Raw genomic sequence first — 20,342 nt, 5'->3', positions numbered from 1 at the left:
ACTTTCTGAATGGACACAAACAGATAATTGGCATTCTGAAGATGGCAGTTTGTGATTAGTCTTTTTGTTATCAGGCAGAAACCCTGTCTGCCATGCCTTGGTACACAGTTGCATGCCACACCTGGCACTTGGCTCCATCACTGCTGCCTTTGCCTCACGGCTCTCAAAACTGTCATGATTTCTGGTCTTTTTATTTTGAACCCAGATTTTGCTTGGGATTACGTCTTTCATTGTCTGTGCAAGCATAATTTTTGTGTTTTTGGTTTGTGAAAACATGGTTTGGTTTATCACTCGTCTGCAACTTGTTTTTGAAAATCAGTAAAATGACTTTAATACGCTGAAATATAAACTGTAAATCAAATATACCGCAGTATGTGCACCCTTGTATTGTTCTTTCAATTTCATCTCAGAATCACATTTTTTATATAGGCTGCACACGAGAGGGATTTTGATGTCTAGATATAAAGCTCTTTGATCCGTCCTCCCCCGCCCCTTCGTTCTGCTGCGAATTGGTTGTCTTCGCCGGTCTCTCCATATATGGTGTGACTCAGGTAGTGTGGGCGTCACTGGCAGAGCACGTGGGAGGTGAGTCAGAGGGAATCAAACTACCCACACACTGCGCTGTAGATGACTGAGTCACGGTCACTAGAAATCACACTGTACGGTGTGTCACACTGTACTTGACTCAGCACGGTTTTGCCAACCTGCATTCCAGAATTTACTGTCGACAGAACAATATACCCGGACTCAGAAGCCCATTTTAAAATTGAACGGTTGACTCCCCTTACTGGTGGACGTCTGTTAGTATTAAAGATAAGTAGGCTACTTAAAGAGAGTTCATAAATGTTGATTGATTTGGACACAAGCCTAGGCTAAATACAAAACTAAAATCATGAGACTATAGCTGGGTGTTTACTTTAAGGGTTTTGTGCAAATGAATCTCGAAGTAGCCCTACTACTGCAAAAAGAGCCAAGAGAAGTTGTTGTGGTCGAGGCCTTACTGTAGCCTTCATTTTCTCTTGGCAGACAGACTGGAATGTAAAACTCGAAATTTACGCTCGACTTTAATGCTCCAGCAGCGTAAGTGACCGTTGTTAGAAAATTTGTAATCTCACACAGATTTACTGGCTATCACAACATATCACTTTGGTTTATAACATGGCATAAATTCAGTGTGTGTGTTTATGATCTAAGCAGTTTGTCAGGGAAATTTGGGAACCAGCCAATAAAGTTTCGACCACAGTGCAGAGATGCAAAGCAGCCGTTAAAGATGGATGCGACGTTTCACGTACAATATCCACTTTGATAGCCAAATACAGAGAAGATGAATATAACCTGATGTAGGCCTAGTCTGCGTGACGTTACTGTCAGCAGGTGCACTCTGCAGACAATTTGGCAAATTGATGACAGGTGTGTGAAATGAAATAGCCTAGCCTACACGATACAGTAGGATTTTGTGTCAGAGTGCAGGTCTAAGTTAGTGTATACATAATCGTTTAACAGAATACTGAATAAAACAATTATAATATTCTTCTAACCTAGATTAATTTGATTTATTTCACTTGTTTACTTGTCTACCTCATGGCGTTAATTATATGGCCCAATTAATGTGGGAAATAAAGGAAAACATAGTATGTGAATTGCAAAGTCTGACCCATATCTGAAGCATTTGCAATAGGCTACCCTTCAGTACCCACTGTTTGATGACGTCGAACCATAAGACTAGTGTTTGACCACCACTCGCGTCCCTTTAAAAGGCGTGGTGACTTCAGAATGTTACGTAGACAAGCTAATGAACTACGCAGAGTAGCTACACTCAGTGGAGATATTCGTGCCTTCCACAGTCACTGGACCTGCTGAAGTCTAGGCTACATACATTCGCGCGCTATTGCTGTTTGTAAGTGGATTCTGGTCTGACTGGCATTTTTGTCCGTTGGATAATTCGCATTCGGGAATCTATAGCTAGTTGCATAGAAATAAATACATCAGAGCGCTGACGGATGCTTATGGACCACAGTTATTGCTGTTGTGTATGCGCTCACGCTGTTTTATTTGGCTTGTAGTTAGGTAGCCTACGTTTTCCTTTTAAATCAACTGTAACATGGCCACAGACGAGCTGTCATCGAAACTCAGCCGTCGGCTGCAGATAGAGGACGGGGCAGAGGAGCCGGTGGCCGTTGACTGTACACACGAGAATGGAGCGGAGAAACCGAGCACTGCGAGCGCGGACTCCGAGTTGGGAGCTAAGCTTCAGCGGCGGGGGGAGCTGAACGACGGAGTGGGCGAGCACCATCAGCCTAGCATGAAGGTCTTCAACCCTTACACCGAGTTCAAGGAATTCTCCAGGAAGCAGATCAAAGATATGGAGAAGATGTTTAAACAGTGAGTTGCACGCACACACCCATCACGCTGCCTTAATGTCAGCTGGTGGCATACCTCCTTGGTTCATCCTGGTTTCAGGCATGTCATCCTTCAACCGCCTCTTAGAATTTCAACCTCATTAGTTGGCATTTCAGCATGAGAGATGAGTAGAAGGGGCTGGTCAGGCCTCGATAGTCAAAAGACTTGTAGAAATTCGGGAAGTGTATTTAGATGACAGGGAATCACGTCATTGTACTACAGTAAATGTGTGTGAGATGGATTTATAGCCCTCTTGGCTAGGAGCTCTTTAAGTCCTCAGTAGTGAACAGAGTTTATCAGTGTTGCCCAGCCCCAACCGACAACCCCACCCCTCTCTTCCATTCCTCTTGTCTGACCTCTTCATCTTTCAGACTGTACTTGAATGATGCAGTAGTTTAGACAAAGCATGTTCTTTAACTTGCACTGTGTGAAACCTGTATTGACTTGTCATCTTACACAACCTGCCACATTGTAGCTGTTTAGTGGCTGTCTTTGTCTGTCTTCCTCTTTCAACCCCCCCCCCCCCCCCCCCCCCCAACTGTCTACACAAGAGGTCCTGACTCATTTCAAGTCCTTTTCAGATCACACTGTTGCAGTGTGGATACTGTTGTGGCCGTGCCAATCATGTCCGACTAATTCCAAATGAACAAAACGCAAATGTCCAGCAGAGAGCTGAAATGCAGGGGCCCGAGGGAGAGGAGTACCCCATCCCGGGGTCATTGCCCAAAAAGCCCTTGGCGGAGCTGTATCTGGCAGCACAAGCCTGGTGAAACACACTTTCTGGTTTCAGAGAGGAAGCACTCGGGGAGTGGGGTGTTGGGCGGGCTGGGGGGAGGCGGGACATCCCACCCTCCTTGGTGAGTTCTGCTTCACCATGCCGACTCCCTAAACACAGAGGGTCTTTGTCAAGTGAGCAACCGCTAAGAGACTTGAGTACTGAAATGGAACAATTGCGTTCATTATGCCTCTGGAGGTTTCTGTAATAATTTTAGATTTGTTTCTAATATCGTAGACTTGTGAATTTAGGTGCACATGAAACCTTTTCCTTCATGCCTTCCTTGGAAATCATTGTCTTCAAAACAGGTTTTTAGTGTGTGTCACAGCCTCAACCACACATACCTGTCCTGGCATGAAGTCCTCCCCAAGTATGAGGCATCAACCTGCTAGCCCTGTGTACAGTACACCTTATTATAGTGTTCTTTGCAGCCACCATTGAGCAGTTTGTCTGATTCAGTTTGATTTCCCATCATCCTCTTGGGGGGGGGGGGGGGGGGCAAACCTCTGAATTTGACTGTGTATCGTCTGAGGCAAGGTTGCCAGTACCTGCGCTGGACTGACACAAAGGCTCTTTGTGTTCAAATACGCTCAATACGTCTGACTGTAACACCTACTTTCTTTCACCGAGTTGTCTGTGCAATAAACATAGTCTTTATTAGTCACAACCATAATTACACCCTTTTAAAAATGGTTGCTGTCACTTTTATTGTTTTATTGCTGTCATATTAAGTACAGTGTGGGAATTCTTGGAGAACCACTTACTGGTTTTGTTCATGGAACTTTGAGTTGGCATGCTTAATGTCATTATTGCTGTCTTCGATAGGCTTTTACGGGAATGACCCGTCACTTCCACATACCTCCTCTACCATACGTGCGCACACACACACACACACACACTCCATTGTAACCTGATGCACCATAGCTTACGCAGCCTCTCGTTGTCTTGATACTGCACGGCAACCACTGCACGGCAACCAGTGCAGCTAATCAGCTCCACAGGTCAAAGTGCAGTCCTAACCACTCGACCTGCTAGCAACTGCTAGGCCTCAGCCCGGCCCATAGCCCCTGCTCCCTCCCACCCACATCCTGCATCGGTGGGGGATTACCAGGGTGAGGATAGGCCATCCGCTAGCAAGATAGCATAAGCTCTCTGTCCAGCAGAGGAGATAAAGGCAGACAAGGAGCGAGCAGAGCGACACGAGGCAGGGGAGACATGGGGCAGACAAGTCTGTTCGACTGGTCTGGTTGATAAGGAATGGGGATGAGGTTGGCGTGTGGTAAACAGTGCTACATGCTAGGCTAGCTGTGTACTACTATAGCATAGAGAGGACACTGAGGGGGAAAGTTAGTGTTTGATTAGTCAAGTTTCTGTGGAGGAGGGAGTGTCAGAGATGACTACATTTACATTTAGTCATTTAGCAGACGCTCTTATCCAGAGCGACTTACAGTAAGTACAGGGACATTCCCCCGAGGCAAGTAGGGTGAAGTGCCTTGCCCAAGGACACAACGTCATTTTGCACTGCTGGGGAATCGAACCAGCAACCTTCTGATTACTAGCCCGATTCCCTAACCGCTCAGCCACCTGACTCCCTGACAACACGTCACACCCTGAAAGGAGAAGCTAAGTAGACATTTTCCTGTAAGGTCACTGGACTGTGTGGCCATAACCGCTCGTAAAACTGATTTGTGTCATAGTGAAGCTGAAGGTACGCCGCCTACTCTACAGATGACTGTCCACATGAAATTGTTATTAATTTAGTAGACACCCTTCATCCAAAGCAACGTGCAAATGCCGCATTTAGCAAGTACAGCAGGAGTTTAAGAATCTACATTTTAGAGTTCTGACGAGTTTCATTGGTTAGAATCAAGGAAGAGTCTGCCTACAAATGCAACCGTCTTTCATTGAGCTGTCGTTATTGGATAGTCTCTCATGCTGGATCAGAGCACACGCCCTCTGCTTATGACTCTGCTTAATGACCCTTAGTGCTGGCAGTAGATCTTTCGCTCCTTTTCTTCCTTTGGGGACTCCTGTCACAAGGGATTTAATATAACTGACAGTTACGTTAACTTTAGGTCTGTATAATGGGGTTCTGCCTCGTGTCCCCTGCTGGGGCCACCTCTGAGACAGACTGGCTTACTGGCTTTTCTTGGGGGGGCTACTGGCTGGTGGGATCCCCTTACCCCCTTATAATGAGGTTAGATGAAAGAGATTAGATGATTAGCCTGTCCGTTGCCTAATATGGTTACTTCATGTATGATATCTCTTCACCATAATCCCCCCCCCCCTGCCACCACACACAGTAACATGTACCTGAAATCTTTGTTCGTGCCACAAATGCCTTCTAACAATGTTCATGGTGGAAAGGTCTGCATAAACCCTTAGCCTCTCCACGGCCAAGTAATGTAAATCAGTTTCCCACACTCGTGTGTCCCCACCCTGCCCCTCTCTCCCACCACACGCACACACATACAGCCCACTGTTCCCTTGGCTCCCCTAGGCCCAGCTAGCACCATGCTACCACAGTTAAAAATATCCACTCTCTCAATCTGTCTATCCACGTTGGGCTGATCCAATCGCAATGCTTAAGAGCAACCGATTAGTCACCTGGTTCCTAATCCCATCCATCCAGGAGTGGAATGCACCATTCCTAGTTATCGTCCAAACAAACATAGATCTCACTCCGGGGCTCAAATGGACTCTCCCGTGAACGAGTCCCAGCTGTTAGGGCGGCGTCTCTTGCCGAGGGTTACAGAACCAGGAACTCCTCTGTCAAACAGCCTTCTGATTGGTGGTCAGACATGTCCTGTTGTAAAATCCCTGGAAGGTTGAATTTGTGTGTAAGAGCTGGTCTTGGGTCAGATAATTCCCTCTTTAATTCAACCCACAGCCCTTATCAACTGAATGAGAAACTGCCCTGGAAACCTGCCCTGGAAGACTGAAATAGAATCCAACTGTCAAAGTCCACGTTTCAAAGTCAGTCTCATGAACCCTCAGGAATGCCAGGTTATTTTTACTTAGGCTAATGATCAACTGCTATCCATGGACTGTTTGTATTGCCTAGGGATCACTCGGTCCATCATCAGACATCCTGTAAAGAGCATCTGAGGCCAAAATGAGTTATCTATTACCTGAGTAAATGATTATTTGATATAATTCCTTTCGAAGTGCAAAGCTAGCTTGCGAGCTTCTTCTCATCTGTACGAAATCACATCAAATGGTTTTCAAGCCTGTTCTGCATGGACAGGGAATGGATTACAGGGCATAGAGAGACAAAGGCACCATGAAAATCAATACCGTACCGCCCCAGGTAAAGATCAGAGAGGAGAGGTTAGATTTCACCCTGATCCTGTAGCTCTGGGCAGGATATCTCCACCTACAGTAGCTGCCTTACTGGGATTGACTTACATTCTAAATGGATAATTTAGGCTATTTACCTTCTCTGCTTTTAAGATCTGGCTTTGCTTGTCTGATAGGAGGATTTGGGAAACTTTTAGGTGATGATCGAAACAGAAAGGACTGGATTGGACAGCCATCTAGGTTAACACTTCAGACCAGAAAGACCACTGGCTCCGATGCTGTGTTTGCTCGCATCATGTCACACTAGACTGGAGCCAGGCTGAGGGAAGACCTGTTTCACTCCGACTCCCATCAGAAGCAGCTGCTGTGCGGAGGCCGAAACAGAGCCACCCAGTTTCCCACGGCCTTGACCCAGCCCACAAGACCCATCCTCCCCCCCCGTGCAGGGTCGCATCTGGGCGGAAGTCCCACTCTTCCTTGATGGGTCTTGGCTACGCTGGGAAGCCCGGGTTCCCATCCAGCACTTGCACTCCCTTCCCTTGTCATGGAGTCCCCACAGAGAGCCGTGTGTGGGGGGGGGGGGGGGGACTGCTCTGACGTCTGTTTCCAAGGTATCCAGTTCAACCTCGGGTGCGACGCAACGAAAGGGAGGTTTCGGTGACTTGTCGTCGAGCGGTTCTCATCCCAAGTGTACAGGCGGGTGTCTGTCGGGGGATGGTGTCTTGGGAGAGTGTGATGATGTCGTGTGGAGAGCTGAAAGCTTGTCTGTGTGTTGGCATGTGGAGATCACGGCCTACTTGGCTGAGTACTAGAAGAGAGTCAGAGCTCTGTCAACTGGGCTCTTCCACTAAGTCACGTAAAGATTGTCCCCTCACAGTTCAGCCGTTTGCTTACTCATGTATGTTTTAACACAATTAAATACATTTTCGTCAACTTGTCAGTTTCCTTCTGCTGTTGTTGATTATCCTCAGTTGGTGGAGCTTTAGAGCAGTGGTTTGTGCTTTGTGTTGATAATCTCTAGCAGGTCTGGGGGCTTTAAGGATGCTATGTTTGTTTACAGCCGTCTGCAGCCAGTCTCATGACAAATGAAATCTGCTTCCCAAGTGATGTCATCTCCCCTCACACTATCTTTAGCTAGATGCTATTATTCGTTATTCTGCCCTAACATCGCCCTCCTTCCCCCCCCCCTCTCTCTCTCTCTCTCTCTCTCACTCACACACACACACACACACTTCCAACCTCCTTACTTCATCTCTCTGTGACAAACACACTCATTCTCATTCCCTCAGTGTGTCTGATCAGTTGGGCGCGTAACGCGTCGCGTGCGCAGGCTGTCATAACCGTGCTAGTGTAGAGCAGCACGTTTTTCGATCAGGGCTTTCCCCATGCCCGGGCCTGCTCCGGTTATCTGTTGCCTGGCAACAGGGCTTAAGCCCCGGGGGGGGGCGCGAGGAGATTGGCTGAGAGAAGAGGGGGAAAGAGGGCGTGGCCAGGAGGATTGGGTAGTAAGCCACGCTTGAGTGTTGCACTCAGAGGGGATGGATGAACACTTACAGGGTTAAGGGAAGCCTGGCTCTGCGGATTCATATTTAGTGTTGGTCGTTTCTTTTGTATGCATAGTTAATCTGCCACTGCTACTGTTGGCGAGTCGCAGTAGGCTCTAGAGAGCGCGTGGCCTAGTTTGACTGAGTACAGAGGTCGTCCTTTACTATCTAGGCCGCCTAACTGTGATCTTCATTTTAATTTAAATCTCTTTTCGCAACTCGCAGCTCACAGCGCTGTACATGCTGTACAACTGAGTTGCATAGTTAGAATTTGACTTCACATACGTTATTTTTGTGCATGGATGACTTTGACAGTCAGTTAAATATGCCTACATTTGAATACTTTTTTTTCTTTTCTGTAAGGCTTAACGAAGTCGTCGGGAAGTTTATTTCCAGCACACTACTGGGTGGTTTGTTTAACCACTACAAGCATGGGTTCAAGTGAAGTTTTACACAATGTGTTACTGTTGAGTTTCATTTAGAATTTAGGCCACCATAGCCGAGCCCTAGAATAACTAGCAGACACCTAAATCAGACATACTGAACTGTGCAGGATATTTCCACTGACTCAAACTGAAGTCAGAAAGAGTTCCTAAACGCAGTACCGGTCCTAGCACATTTGGCGCCCTAGGCAAGATTTATCACGAGCGCCCCCCCCGGGGGTGCCGCCCCCCAGCCACAACACGGACACATGCCCTGCTTAAAGGACATAATGGAAAAAAGTTATTTAAGAACACAAACAACATCTTAAATTTGATAAGCTACCCAGTGTTTGTGTCCGATTTCTTGCATGTCTGAACCTGATCACGATCCTTATTTACAGCAGAGCTTGTTGTAGCTTGTCAAGGTTTTACCTAGAAAGCTTTCCATGGCTCACCTCTCGATGAACTATCCAAGGGGGAGTTTTGGTCTGCATGGCTGTCAGAATTATCTTTGTGCCAAATGTGGTTATTTCCTTTTAGAAAAAAAACGAGAGGTGCTGAGAACTCCCAAGTATCTGTCTGAACCATCGCAACGGCTCAATGTTGAGTGTGTGGATGTTGTATGTATCTCTGGATGGTCTCTCAGTGTCGAGTGTGTGGATGTTGTATGTATCTCTGGATGGTCTCAGTGTCGAGTGTGTGGATGTTGTATGTATCTCTGGATGGTCTCTCAGTGTCGAGTGTGTGAATGTTGTATTTCTGGATGGTCTCTCAGTGTCGAGTGTGTGGATGTTGTATGTATCTCTGGATGGTCTCAGTGTCGAGTGTGTGGATGTTGTATGTATTTCTGGATGGTCTCTCAGTGTCGAATGTGTGGATGTTGTATGTATCTCTGGATGGTCTCTCAGTGTTGAGTGTGTGGATGTTGTATGTATCTCTGGATGGTCTCTCAGTGTTGAGTGTGTGGATGTTGTATGTATCTCTGGATGGTCTCTCAGTGTCGAGTGTGTGGATGTTGTATGTATTTCTGGATGGTCTCTCAGTGTCGAATGTGTGGATGTTGAATGTATCTCTGGATGGTGTCTCAGTGTTGAGTGTGTGGATGTTGTATGTATCTCTGGATGGTCTCTCTGTGTCGAGTGTGTGAATGTTGTATTTCTGGATGGTCTCTCAGTGTCGAATGTGTGGATGTTGTATGTATCTCTGGATGGTCTCTGTGTTGAGTGTGTGGATGTTGTATGTATCTCTGGATGGTCTCTCAGTGTCGAGTGTGTGGATGTTGTATGTATTTCTGGATGGTCTCTCAGTGTCGAATGTGTGGATGTTGTATGTATCTCTGGATGGTCTCTCAGTGTTGAGTGTGTGGATGTTGTATGTATCTCTGGATGGTCTCTCAGTGTTGAGTGTGTGGATGTTGTATGTATCTCTGGATGGTCTCTCAGTGTCGAGTGTGTGGATGTTGTATGTATTTCTGGATGGTCTCTCAGTGTCGAATGTGTGGATGTTGTATGTATCTCTGGATGGTGTCTCAGTGTTGAGTGTGTGGATGTTGTATGTATCTCTGGATGGTCTCTCAGTGTCGAGTGTGTGGATGTTGTATGTATCTCTGGATGGTCTCTCAGTGTCGAGTGTGTGGATGTTGTATGCATCTCTGGATGGTCTCTCTGGGTGACTGGCTCAGCTGTCAGATCCCCCTCAGACAGAGGGGAGCAACCTTGTAAGACAGCAGCCAGACCTGATTACCGTGGGCTCCCTGACAGCCCATCTGCCCCACACAGCTGGGACAGGACCCCCCCCACCCACACACACACCCTTAACACAGCTCATTAGCGCTGCTGACACACACACACACACACACACATTTAATTCCAGACATGCACACACTTCACATGGGGCCACCATACGTGTCCCTCCAAAACATGCTTCAATATACCTCATCATTTATTCATACAGTACCGTGTGTGTGTGCGTGTAATATTCCCCTCTAAGTCAGACAGGTGAATGTTTGTTCCATGATCTAAATGATTGAATAATTTCATATGTGTTAAGTCCCAGAATGTAAGGACAGGAGAGGGTTGTAGGTGTGTCAAGCTCATACCAGGCCTTACCCTTTTGACTGTCTTCCAGACATGCACCTGTGTTTGTTCTGTGTGTACAGGAGCTAAGAGCCAGTCTGACATGTTGATCTCATACCACATGCTGTAAAGTATCTGGTTCAAGTTCAGATTAAGTTCAAGGTCAGTTTGAGTTTTTTTGTTTTTTCTCTCACATTTTTCATATCTCTGCTTTGTATATAGAGTTGTGAGTCTACCAAGGCAGTCTTTTGGTCTATCGTGTATGTGACTTGAGGAGAACTGGAATGTAGAGACAACGAATGACTGCACTGGACTAACTAAGCTGAAACCCAAAGATTTTTTGAACTTGATCCTTAATTTTCATCCATGTCTAGTTTTGAGTCTCTTGAGATATGTTGGTGAGCCTGTTTTCACCCCAGTTCAGAAGTGGAGTCTGTTCTTACCAAATAGGGAGATTATTTCACCTCCTGCCTCTATGGATGCCAGAAAAATCTCTGAGGAAGTTTTGTCAATTTGCACTTCCTTATGGCTAGGAACAAGTCATGACCCAAATAGCAGATCATTACTATATTTCAATAAGTTCGGATAAGGTTTGTCATGCAGCTGGAAAGTGTTGCAGACATCAGCAAAAAGGAGAGCTTTGCTACCTGGTCACAGACTATATTAAACTTGTCTGGCTGTGTGTATGCTTGCACAGACAAAAAGCCCTGTTCCAAGTTCTATTTGAAGAAGTACTTGAATGGGCTGAAGTTCAGACGATATTGAGATCTCCTGTTGACCTTCGTCCCCATAGGGAGGAGAACTCCACATCCCTTCTGAAGTCAGGGAAAGTCCATCCCTTGTTTTTGTTACCCTAAAACAACACGTTTGGCTGCTCAGCACTGAAACTTGTCTTCGTAAGCACGCTGCTCAAAGCACATTTCAATCGGTAGTTCGTCTACCTAGATCCTAACGTGTTGTATGAATCACCATTAGCATGAAAAGAGGGTAAAACTGGGCTCTCGTCTAGACATAAACAATCCGCTTGCCGAAACAAGCATTGGCATGAAAGGAAGTCTTGGAATTTGTGCATGTCTCTTCAGCAGAGCTATAGGAGGTCTGGACACGTGCTAGAACCCTCTCTCTCAGCCTGACAATGTCATATCCTCGCTGGGCTGGGGTACTGGTCTCTGGAGGGAAGCGTGAGTGTTTACGTTTAGCAGGGGCCAACCCTCACGGAGTAACAGAATGTGCTGAATGCTTCCTGTGTCGTGAAGATTGTCCAGATGAGAGGGGGAGAGAGAGGAGGGGAGGGAGAATGGAGAAAAATGTCAACATGAGAGAGGGTCTATGAGGTGAATGTCAACATGAGAGAAAGGACACAGATGAAGACAGACAAATTACTGGAAACCATGCCCTCTGCTTTTTATTAATCCTTTACAGGATCCATTTTGAAACATCATCCAGGTTGTGAGACCTAATCTGGACTTCCGGAGATCTAATTCAACACAACAATGGTGCTCTCCCGCTAGCTTTTGCAGTGCCGATCTATGAGCAGTCAGGAACACAGTTCTGTACAGATTGATCGGCCCCCCTCGGATTCTGACCTAATTTAGATGGCCAAAAAAGGAGCTGAGAAAGATGACAGGTTTCACTGTGAACCAGCTCTGTTTGAGACTGCAGTAGTGAACGGTTTGTGTTCTCCGTCTTTCATAACCCTTAGACTGAGTCATTATCACATCATACCCCTGTAAGTTCTACTTCGACATACATTACCATTCCGGTAACCACCCTATTGGTTAACCACTGAAATGTATTCGAAATCCAATACAAAAGTGTAGTCTAAACCTTCGAAATACCAAGCCACAACACCTGGCTTCAGGTGCTGATCATCCTTCAGTGTATGCCTTTGCAGTTGCTTACGTGAAGTTAAGCAAGCAAAAGGTTAAGTAAGAAAGAAAAAAAAAAATGAAGAAGTTGTATTTTATTCAAAGTTTTCTGTTTTAGAAGTCTGGGACATGTCACCATTACTGAACGTGGGAGATACAACTGTGTCTGATTGGTCTCTGTTTTAGAAGTCTGGGACATGTCACCATTACTGAACGTGGGAGATACAACTGTGTCTGATTGGTCTCTGATTGGTCTCTGTTTTAGAAGTCTGGGACATGTCACCATTACTGAACGTGGGAGATACAACTGTGTCTGATTGGTCTCTGTTTTCGTCTCTGTCTCTCCCTCTTAAGTACGTACTGGCACGGCTACTGCTGCATTGTGGGCTAGAATCTAACAATGGATGAAAAGAGAGGTTTAGTTTGCCAAAAAGAGAGATACAGCAGCTCCTAAATTACTATTCTGGATGTGTAGTTAGTGGGTTTGGAGAGCTATATAGGGGGGAGGTGTGTGTGAGAGAGAGAGAGAGAAAAGAAATCTGCAAGTGTGACTGTTTGCGAGGGCCTCACCCCAGACCGCCATGGTCCACAATAAAAGGTACCCGTTGTCATGACTACCCTAGCCGTTGGAGAGCAAGGGAGTGGAGAAAGAGGGAGAGGAAGTGGTTGCAGACATAATGGGCCAAACAGGAAGCCGGCCCTTTGGTTGGTCACAGTGCTTCCTCATTCATGAGTGGGCTGGTTTTCTCTGGTTCCTTCTGAGTTTCATTCCCTTGTTCAGGTGCATTTACCGGCACTGTCATCATTCCCACGACACCACACCACACGCACTCCTGCACACACGCACACCACTGTCAATCTTGTGTGCCTCACACTCCCCTCATACACACAAACACTCACTCTCACACACACAGATCCACTCTGCCTTGGCAGGAGCCCAGAGTTACCCTAGCCGGACCCAGACCCCCCTCCCCTGTGTCCTGGGGCCTGTGTGTGAGCGGGGCTCTGCCCATGCCAGCCTGCCTGCACAGATAAACACTCCGCCGACTCCCATTGGACTGGGGATAACTCCCTCCTTTGTCTTGCTGCCTGGCTCAGGACACTTTCACTCATGCTCAGTCCACTTCACTTCTTTTCCCTCCCTCTCTTTCTCTAAACGAACTCCGCCCTCATTCTGACTGACTTATCACCCACATTTTCTCTAACTCTCTAAATCAATTTTTTTTTTTTTTTTAAGTCTCTTTCTGGAAGGAAGTTGATGTGCTCATGGCTGGAGGAAACCACATCTGTCAGCAGCAGACGTGAGCAGAGTCTTGCAGCAGTATGACTTATCTCTCATCTATTTCCTCAATCAGCCTTTGCTCTGGTCTGACGCAGCCCCTCGGTGGAAAGGCCAGGGGTCACGGTGATGCATGTTCAAAGCTCAGGGTTCAGGCTAGGATGAGGGGGAATGCAGGTGTTTGTTTTATGGCTTTCAAATTCAACACTTTGGCATTGCTCAGACCACTACCTCCCCCACCTTGGTCAAGTGTGTGTGTGTGTGTGTGTGTGTCAACAGTGCTGAAGGCACACCATGTCTCCTTCTTCTCAATCTACAAAAATCCTCCCTCGCTCGCTCTTTCTCTCTCCCTCGTTCGCTCTTTCTCTCTCTCTCCCTCGCTCTTTCTTTCTTTCTCTCTCGCTCGCTCTTTCTCCCTCGCTCGCTCTTTCTCTCTCTCCCTCGCTCGCTCTTTCTCTCTTCCTCGCTCGCTCTTTCTCTCTCCCTCGCTCGCTCTTTCTCTCTCGCTCGCTCTTTCTCTCTTCCTCGCTCGCTCTTTCTCTCTCTCTCCCTCGCTCTTTCTCTCTCGCTTTCTCTCTGCCCTGGAGTGGACCGTAGCATGACTGAGACGCTCAAACTTGACCTCAGCAGTCCTCCAAACCCTTCAGGGCGAATACTAGTCTCACTGATTTGGATACATCTGGCTGGCCGCCACCAGCACAGACTCAAGTGTCAGAATGATGACTCCAGTGCCAGATGAGATATGACCAACCAGGACAGATAAGCTGGGCCAATTCCAGAAACTGGATAATCCTTTCTTCAAGGATTAGTGATGTTCAACGAAGAACTTCCTAAAAAAACTGTGTATTATGGGGCTCACTGGGTAGAGCACGTACCATACAGGCTGAGGCCCCAACACAGCGACCCCGGGTTCGATTCCAGCTATAGACGTTTTGACATGTCTTCCCCTCTCTCCCATACATTTACTGTCTCTCTGTAACTGTCCCATGAAGCCATAAAAATATCTAAAAAACCCTTTCCATTTAGGTGATGCTAATTGGCTGAATATATGTCACTTGGTAAGAATGGTGGTAACGCGTATTGAGAACTATGGATAAGAGAACTTTGCATTGTCCTGAGGGAGGAAGCAGCAATATAAGTTAACAAACGAGGGCTTCCTAGTTCTGTACAATCCTCTTACTCCCCTTTGTGGTCACCTGTGGTACTACACCCCAATCCCTAACACCACTCTTTTGAGAACTAGCTACAGTAGAAACAAAGCAGTATAGTGCTAAGATGGTCAACACTCCCATGGCGCTCACGTACATGGATCAGTGTCAGGTGTTGAAATTCTAACAGTTAGCAGGCTAAACATCTCTGTGTGTGTGTGTGTGTTCAGGTACGACGCAGGGAGGGATGGCTTCATCGACCTGATGGAGCTGAAGCTGATGATGGAGAAGCTGGGTGCTCCTCAGACCCACCTGGGACTGAAGAACATGATCAAGGAGGTGGACGAGGATCTGGACAACAAGCTTAGCTTCAGGGAGGTAAGACTGGGAGGGGAGGGGAGGGCCCATACGAGAGGGTCCTCTACAGGCTAAGCCATAGCCTGTAGTGTAGAATGTAGAACTGACATAGTCAAATTTAGAACTCTAACTGTAGAATGTAGAACTTGCACGGTAAAATATAGAACTCGAGCTTTAGTACAAAGAACTGAAATATATCAGTTTCAGACACATGCAGCAGGTGTCCAGATGTATTCTGCATTTACATTCTTACCTCTCTCTCTCTCCCTCTCTTTTCCTCTCAGTTCCTGCTGATCTTCCGGAAGGCGGCGGCGGGCGAGTTGCCTGAGGACAGTGGGCTCAGTGTTCTGGCTCGCCTCTCTGAGATCGACGTCTCCACAGAAGGAGTGAAGGGAGCCAAGACCTTCTTTGAAGCCAAAGTGAGTCCACACCCCTGGGGGTCTTTCTGCTACTGGGGAAGTGCCTACCTGTGGCTGTTTACTGGCTCAACCCGAAGCTTCAATTGCTAATTTTGTAGTTTGTTTGATTCACCCACAGTCTACTGTTGAAACCCGTTCCTCGTCTTGCTAAAACTCCGTACGTATCTTTCCGTAGGTCCAGGCCATCAACGAGGGCAGCCGCTTTGAGGCGGAGATCCGTCAGGAGCAGGAGGAGAAGAAGAAACAGGCCGAGGACAGGAAAGTGAGACAAGCTGCTTTTAAGGAGCTGCAGTCGGCCTTCAAATGACCCACGACGCCGTCGCTCTCCTCTCTCCCAAAAACGCTGCCCCACCCCGCCTGTCCTCCCCTCCTCCTCGCTAACTGGCTCTGTCGGTTTCATCAATGTCTTTGTGAAAGCTCCCACCTTTTATTATATGCAAGGCATTTGGGACGAGAGTCAGGTACTGACTTCAAGCCCTGTGCGGTTAGTCACTGATCTTTAACTCAATGGATTGGACTGTTCACATGTCTGTTATGTCTACTGTTGGTGGGAATTTTCACCTCGTCACAATGTTAGCACTGTTGTTGGTTAGGTTAGGTACTGTATTTGTGTGTAAAAATGGTTTCAGACAACCCATTCTTTAAATTCTTTCTAGTGATGTGATTCTAGTTTGAGGTGTAGTTGGTATTTCAGGGAGGGAAAAAAAACATATCCAATCCATTGTGTTAGTTGCTATCAGTGGCACAAGCACTCACTAGGCTCACTGTACATGATGTCATTTCCTGTAGGAAGTCGGAAACACTCTCAAAGACATGCAAATCACTGTACCCTGGCAGTGCCCTAAAACCTCACCTGCCAGTGCAGCATTACCTTGTTTGAGAGGGAAAACATACATACAGGTGCACATTGTTTTCACTTGGCACGCAATCCCATTCTAATGTAGATTAGCTAAATGTTCAACATGTAACGTTCAAAGCCTAATATAGTTCTATATTTGTAATGTTCATTTATGGGGGGGGGGGGGGGGGGGGGGAGTGTGGTGAGTGTGGCTTGGTTATGGGCATGGAGGTCTTTGCATGCATGGTGGTGGTATTTTTTTGAGCAGTGTGTTTTGCATGGACACTGTGAGGGTCTGACAATCTTAACGCCACAAAATTGTTCCCTAGCTTGAGTGTGATCTGTCTTCTACCTAAACTACTGACCCACAATGCCATCCCTGGCTTACTCCTATGAAAGAATCAGACATCTTTAGAGTGTGATTATTACCTTGCTACTATTGCTTGTCAAAATATTGACATATCTTTCTTATGCGAAGTATGGTTGTGGTGGGTATAGGTGACATTAAAACCTTTCTTGATCTGAACTTGATCTTGAACTTTGATACTGTACTTACGCTCTGCTACTTCACCGTGCTAGTTCTAGTGTAGAACCACAACACAATGTGAATTATCTCCAAAATGTCTGTTTGGATCCAAAATGGCTACTACTGTGTGTCTTTAATCTCGGGCTAGACGGCACGTGCTTAGAATCAGGAAGTCTTGGGGAACTAACTGTTGTACCACTGGAACTCTGAACGATGGTTCTTGTTGCGTGGCATGGTGGGAGAAGTTTGGCTGGGGTGGTTGTCCAGGTATTAAAGGAACCCTGTGTTTGCTGCTTCCGGTTTAAATTAGGTTTCCTGGAATAGTTGTACTGTAGCTTTAAAAGTCTGTCATTGCTGTTTCATTGGTTTCGGGGAACTCATCCATCGCTCATTTGTTCTGTTCAATCCTTTTCAAGACCGGAACCACCAAACACAGGGTTAGAGAATGGCAGTCGGTGAATCCATAACTCTGATGCAAAATTTGTTTCACCCCTGCTTGATTCCCCTGTGATACTTTTGAGCAAATTGAATATTTGAAGGTCCAGATACACTCTGTGGTTTTAGCTGCTGTAACTCGAGCAGACCTAATAGGTCGTAGTCACGATTCATACTCGTTTTGGAGAGTGACCGTATCTAGAGAATCCTTAGGTATGCTTTCATTTGACATCATAGAATGGCTTTATGATACTAATTTAACCAGCTCACTCAGTAACAGATTTATAATAAGGAGCAGAATGTACAAAGTGTACCGTAAGACCTGCTTCTATGAAATGCATTTTAATTAAATTGCTCCATGGCCTGCAGAATAGGAGTACAATATCAAATGAGGGAAATGGTTGTTTTAAACATTAGATTTCAGCGTTTGTGAGCTTCCGACCTTGTGTTCTAGACGGTATTATCAGCTGAAGACTTGGCAGCAAATCACAGCACAATTCAACTGAGAGCTTGTGTATAAAGAATATAATATTTTTTCATGACAATAGAATTTAAAATGCTTTTAGTTTTGTATGGTGTGGGGTTCTGTGAAATGTTCTGCATACTTATGGGTGTTGTCCACAAGCTGGTCTCCTGGTTTAAAAAAAGATAAAGGGGAAGAAGAAAAAGCACCCCCACTGGTTAGTCAACTTCCTGGTGATAGGTGATTGGCCAGTTCTTATTCTGTGTTTAATTATAGAAAACTAGACATTGCTTTCCTTATGTGATTTGGGGACTAGTTTATGAACAGTAATTTGTGTCAAAATGTCATTTGGATTTGTTATACTCTAAACCTTTCTTGGTTCTGACCTTTGACATGCAATTTATTCCATGTTAGCATACTGATCCAATACAAATCACTGATTTTGTTGGAGTTTGGGTGCATATTCTCAATGTAGGGACCAGGGTTATTCATTCCTCACTTTCTCATTTCCTGTCTTTCTCCCATGTGTATATTCTCCTCCATTTTGTCTTCATTCCTGCGGTGACATTGTGCCAAAAAAAAAATGCTGATCCTGTGTCCCTTTCATTCCACTGCTAGTCACATAAATGTTGCATGGATAACATTCTAGGACCTTTATGATTTACAGTAGTGTGATAGAAGTCATGCTCAGGGTACAATACAGTAATACTAAAATGTTGGTAATGGGACATTGTTATACATTAAACAAGTTGGACATCATTATGCATTATAGTATGAATTCATTGCCAAGGCGAAGTTTTAAATCCATGTTCAATCAGGGTTGATTTTGCAAATGGGATTTGCTCCACAAGATTTGTGGAACTAGTCTCAGTTTAAGAACGTTTCACTGTTAAAGGTTAAGGACAGAACTTTTCATATTCTGAAGATTTGGCTTTGTTTTGTTTGTGTTATAAGTGGTATAATTAAGTCTTCTTTTTTCAAGGTCTTTACTTTTTCCACATACTCCTTTGTGATCTTACTTGCAGGCATTGTCAAAGTCTTGTTTTTACAATGTGTTATGGTATTGTGTTATTGTAGACTAACGATGATGAGAAAACAAATGAGGCTACTCTATAAAACACATTTTATTTTAATTTTCTTACTAAAATGTATGAGTATTCTTGTGGCAATAAATAAACATTTAATTTGAAGTGTTTTTCTCTGTGTGAGAATAATAATAATCTTATCCCGGTGTGTAGCTAGCCTATAGGAGAATGAACCAACAAACAAGCATTTTCGTCAAATGCTTTTTCTAAATTTGTGGCACAAGTCTATAAAACAGGTAATGTCAGTCAGACAGTATGAATTCACTCTACTAAAGTAGTGAAGTAGTGCCCCGTGTGGTAGATTTCCAGAATTACATTCACGTAGGTCCGTAAATGAGAGTGGCACGTTCGGTCCTCTCAGGTAACGAACAGCTCGTCACACTCGGTAGTATCGCTGCCTGTATCGCTGTCCACCTAAGGTGATGCCTTCTGTTTGCAGACAAGGGCTAATACATGAAACACTGGCGCAGCACAGGTAAGTGGGAATGATTGTTATCCTCCTTGTAAAAAGTATCTTCATAAGTTTATAACAAACTTATTGTTCTTGTGGTGTCATGTGAAATGACTCTTATGAAGTAAATTATAATTCTATGAGGGTTTATTTGAATGCAAGTAAATGTGGACAAAGCAAAGAATTTTGCATTGAAGAGATATTATTTCCGAAACATTTTTTTTTAGTCATGATTCAGTAAATGGTACTAAACGGGACTGATGTTTACGTTCTTGTGAACAACTGATACTGTAGTGTAGTAATTGTCCTTTGAATTGATAACACTGACTCTGTCGTGATGTGGTGGAAATTCATCATTGAATACCTGCTGTGTATATATAGTTTTCAACCGCTGTTTTGAGCTGGTTAAGCACCGTCTGGATTTCGATCTCAGGTATTCGCTCTCTCTTTCCTCTTCTCCCGTTCTATTTCAGCAGTCAGATGACAGTTTTGTCATCGAATCTCTGTCACCACGGCTGTTTCCCCTGTCCGTAACCACCCGTTTGAATGAGCGATCCACATATACCCACCAGATGATTAATTATACATCCCCACTTTAGGGATACCCTTTCTCCTATCTCTTTCCAGCTACCTCGCTCACCACCTCTCTTTCATTTCAATCTGTCGGTCCTCTTTGCATCCACCCGTCATCACCTACTCCCCCCTCCCCTCTGCAATCCCCCCTCCCCTGCCCCACCACGCAGGTTCCCAGCATGCAGCAGGAGCTGTGGCTGAGGGCCCAGTCTCAGGTGCTGTCCTCCATCGTGCCGGTTTGTGCCCTGAGAGCCGCTGCTGCCGCCACGCACAACTCCGCCCACAACTCCGCCCACACCCTGAGAACCGCTGACCCGATCCCCCAGCCCACGATGTCAAAGAGCGGCCCGTCTCCTAGCAACAGTCACCACGCGCCCACCTATC

The 20,342-nt window shown here is 45.6% G+C and overlaps 1 protein-coding gene across 1 annotated transcript; it reads left to right on the top strand.

The window, feature by feature from the left end:
* The first annotated feature begins 1,767 nt into the window (after positions 1 to 1,767).
* efhd2 (EF-hand domain family, member D2) lies at positions 1,768 to 19,039 on the top strand. Its single transcript, XM_062460164.1, has 4 exons — positions 1,768 to 2,382; positions 15,042 to 15,189; positions 15,453 to 15,587; positions 15,763 to 19,039. The coding sequence occupies exons 1-4, from the start codon at positions 2,102 to 2,104 to the stop codon at positions 15,892 to 15,894; spliced, it is 696 nt and encodes a 231-aa protein (XP_062316148.1). The 5' UTR covers positions 1,768 to 2,101; the 3' UTR covers positions 15,895 to 19,039.
* The last annotated feature ends 1,303 nt before the right edge of the window (positions 19,040 to 20,342 follow it).

Source organism: Osmerus eperlanus, chromosome 4 (genome assembly GCF_963692335.1).
Source record: "Osmerus eperlanus chromosome 4, fOsmEpe2.1, whole genome shotgun sequence".
Classification (NCBI taxonomy): Eukaryota; Metazoa; Chordata; class Actinopteri; order Osmeriformes; family Osmeridae; genus Osmerus; species Osmerus eperlanus.
Note: the sequence above shows the minus strand (reverse complement) of the source record. Positions and strands in the feature narration are given on the sequence as shown.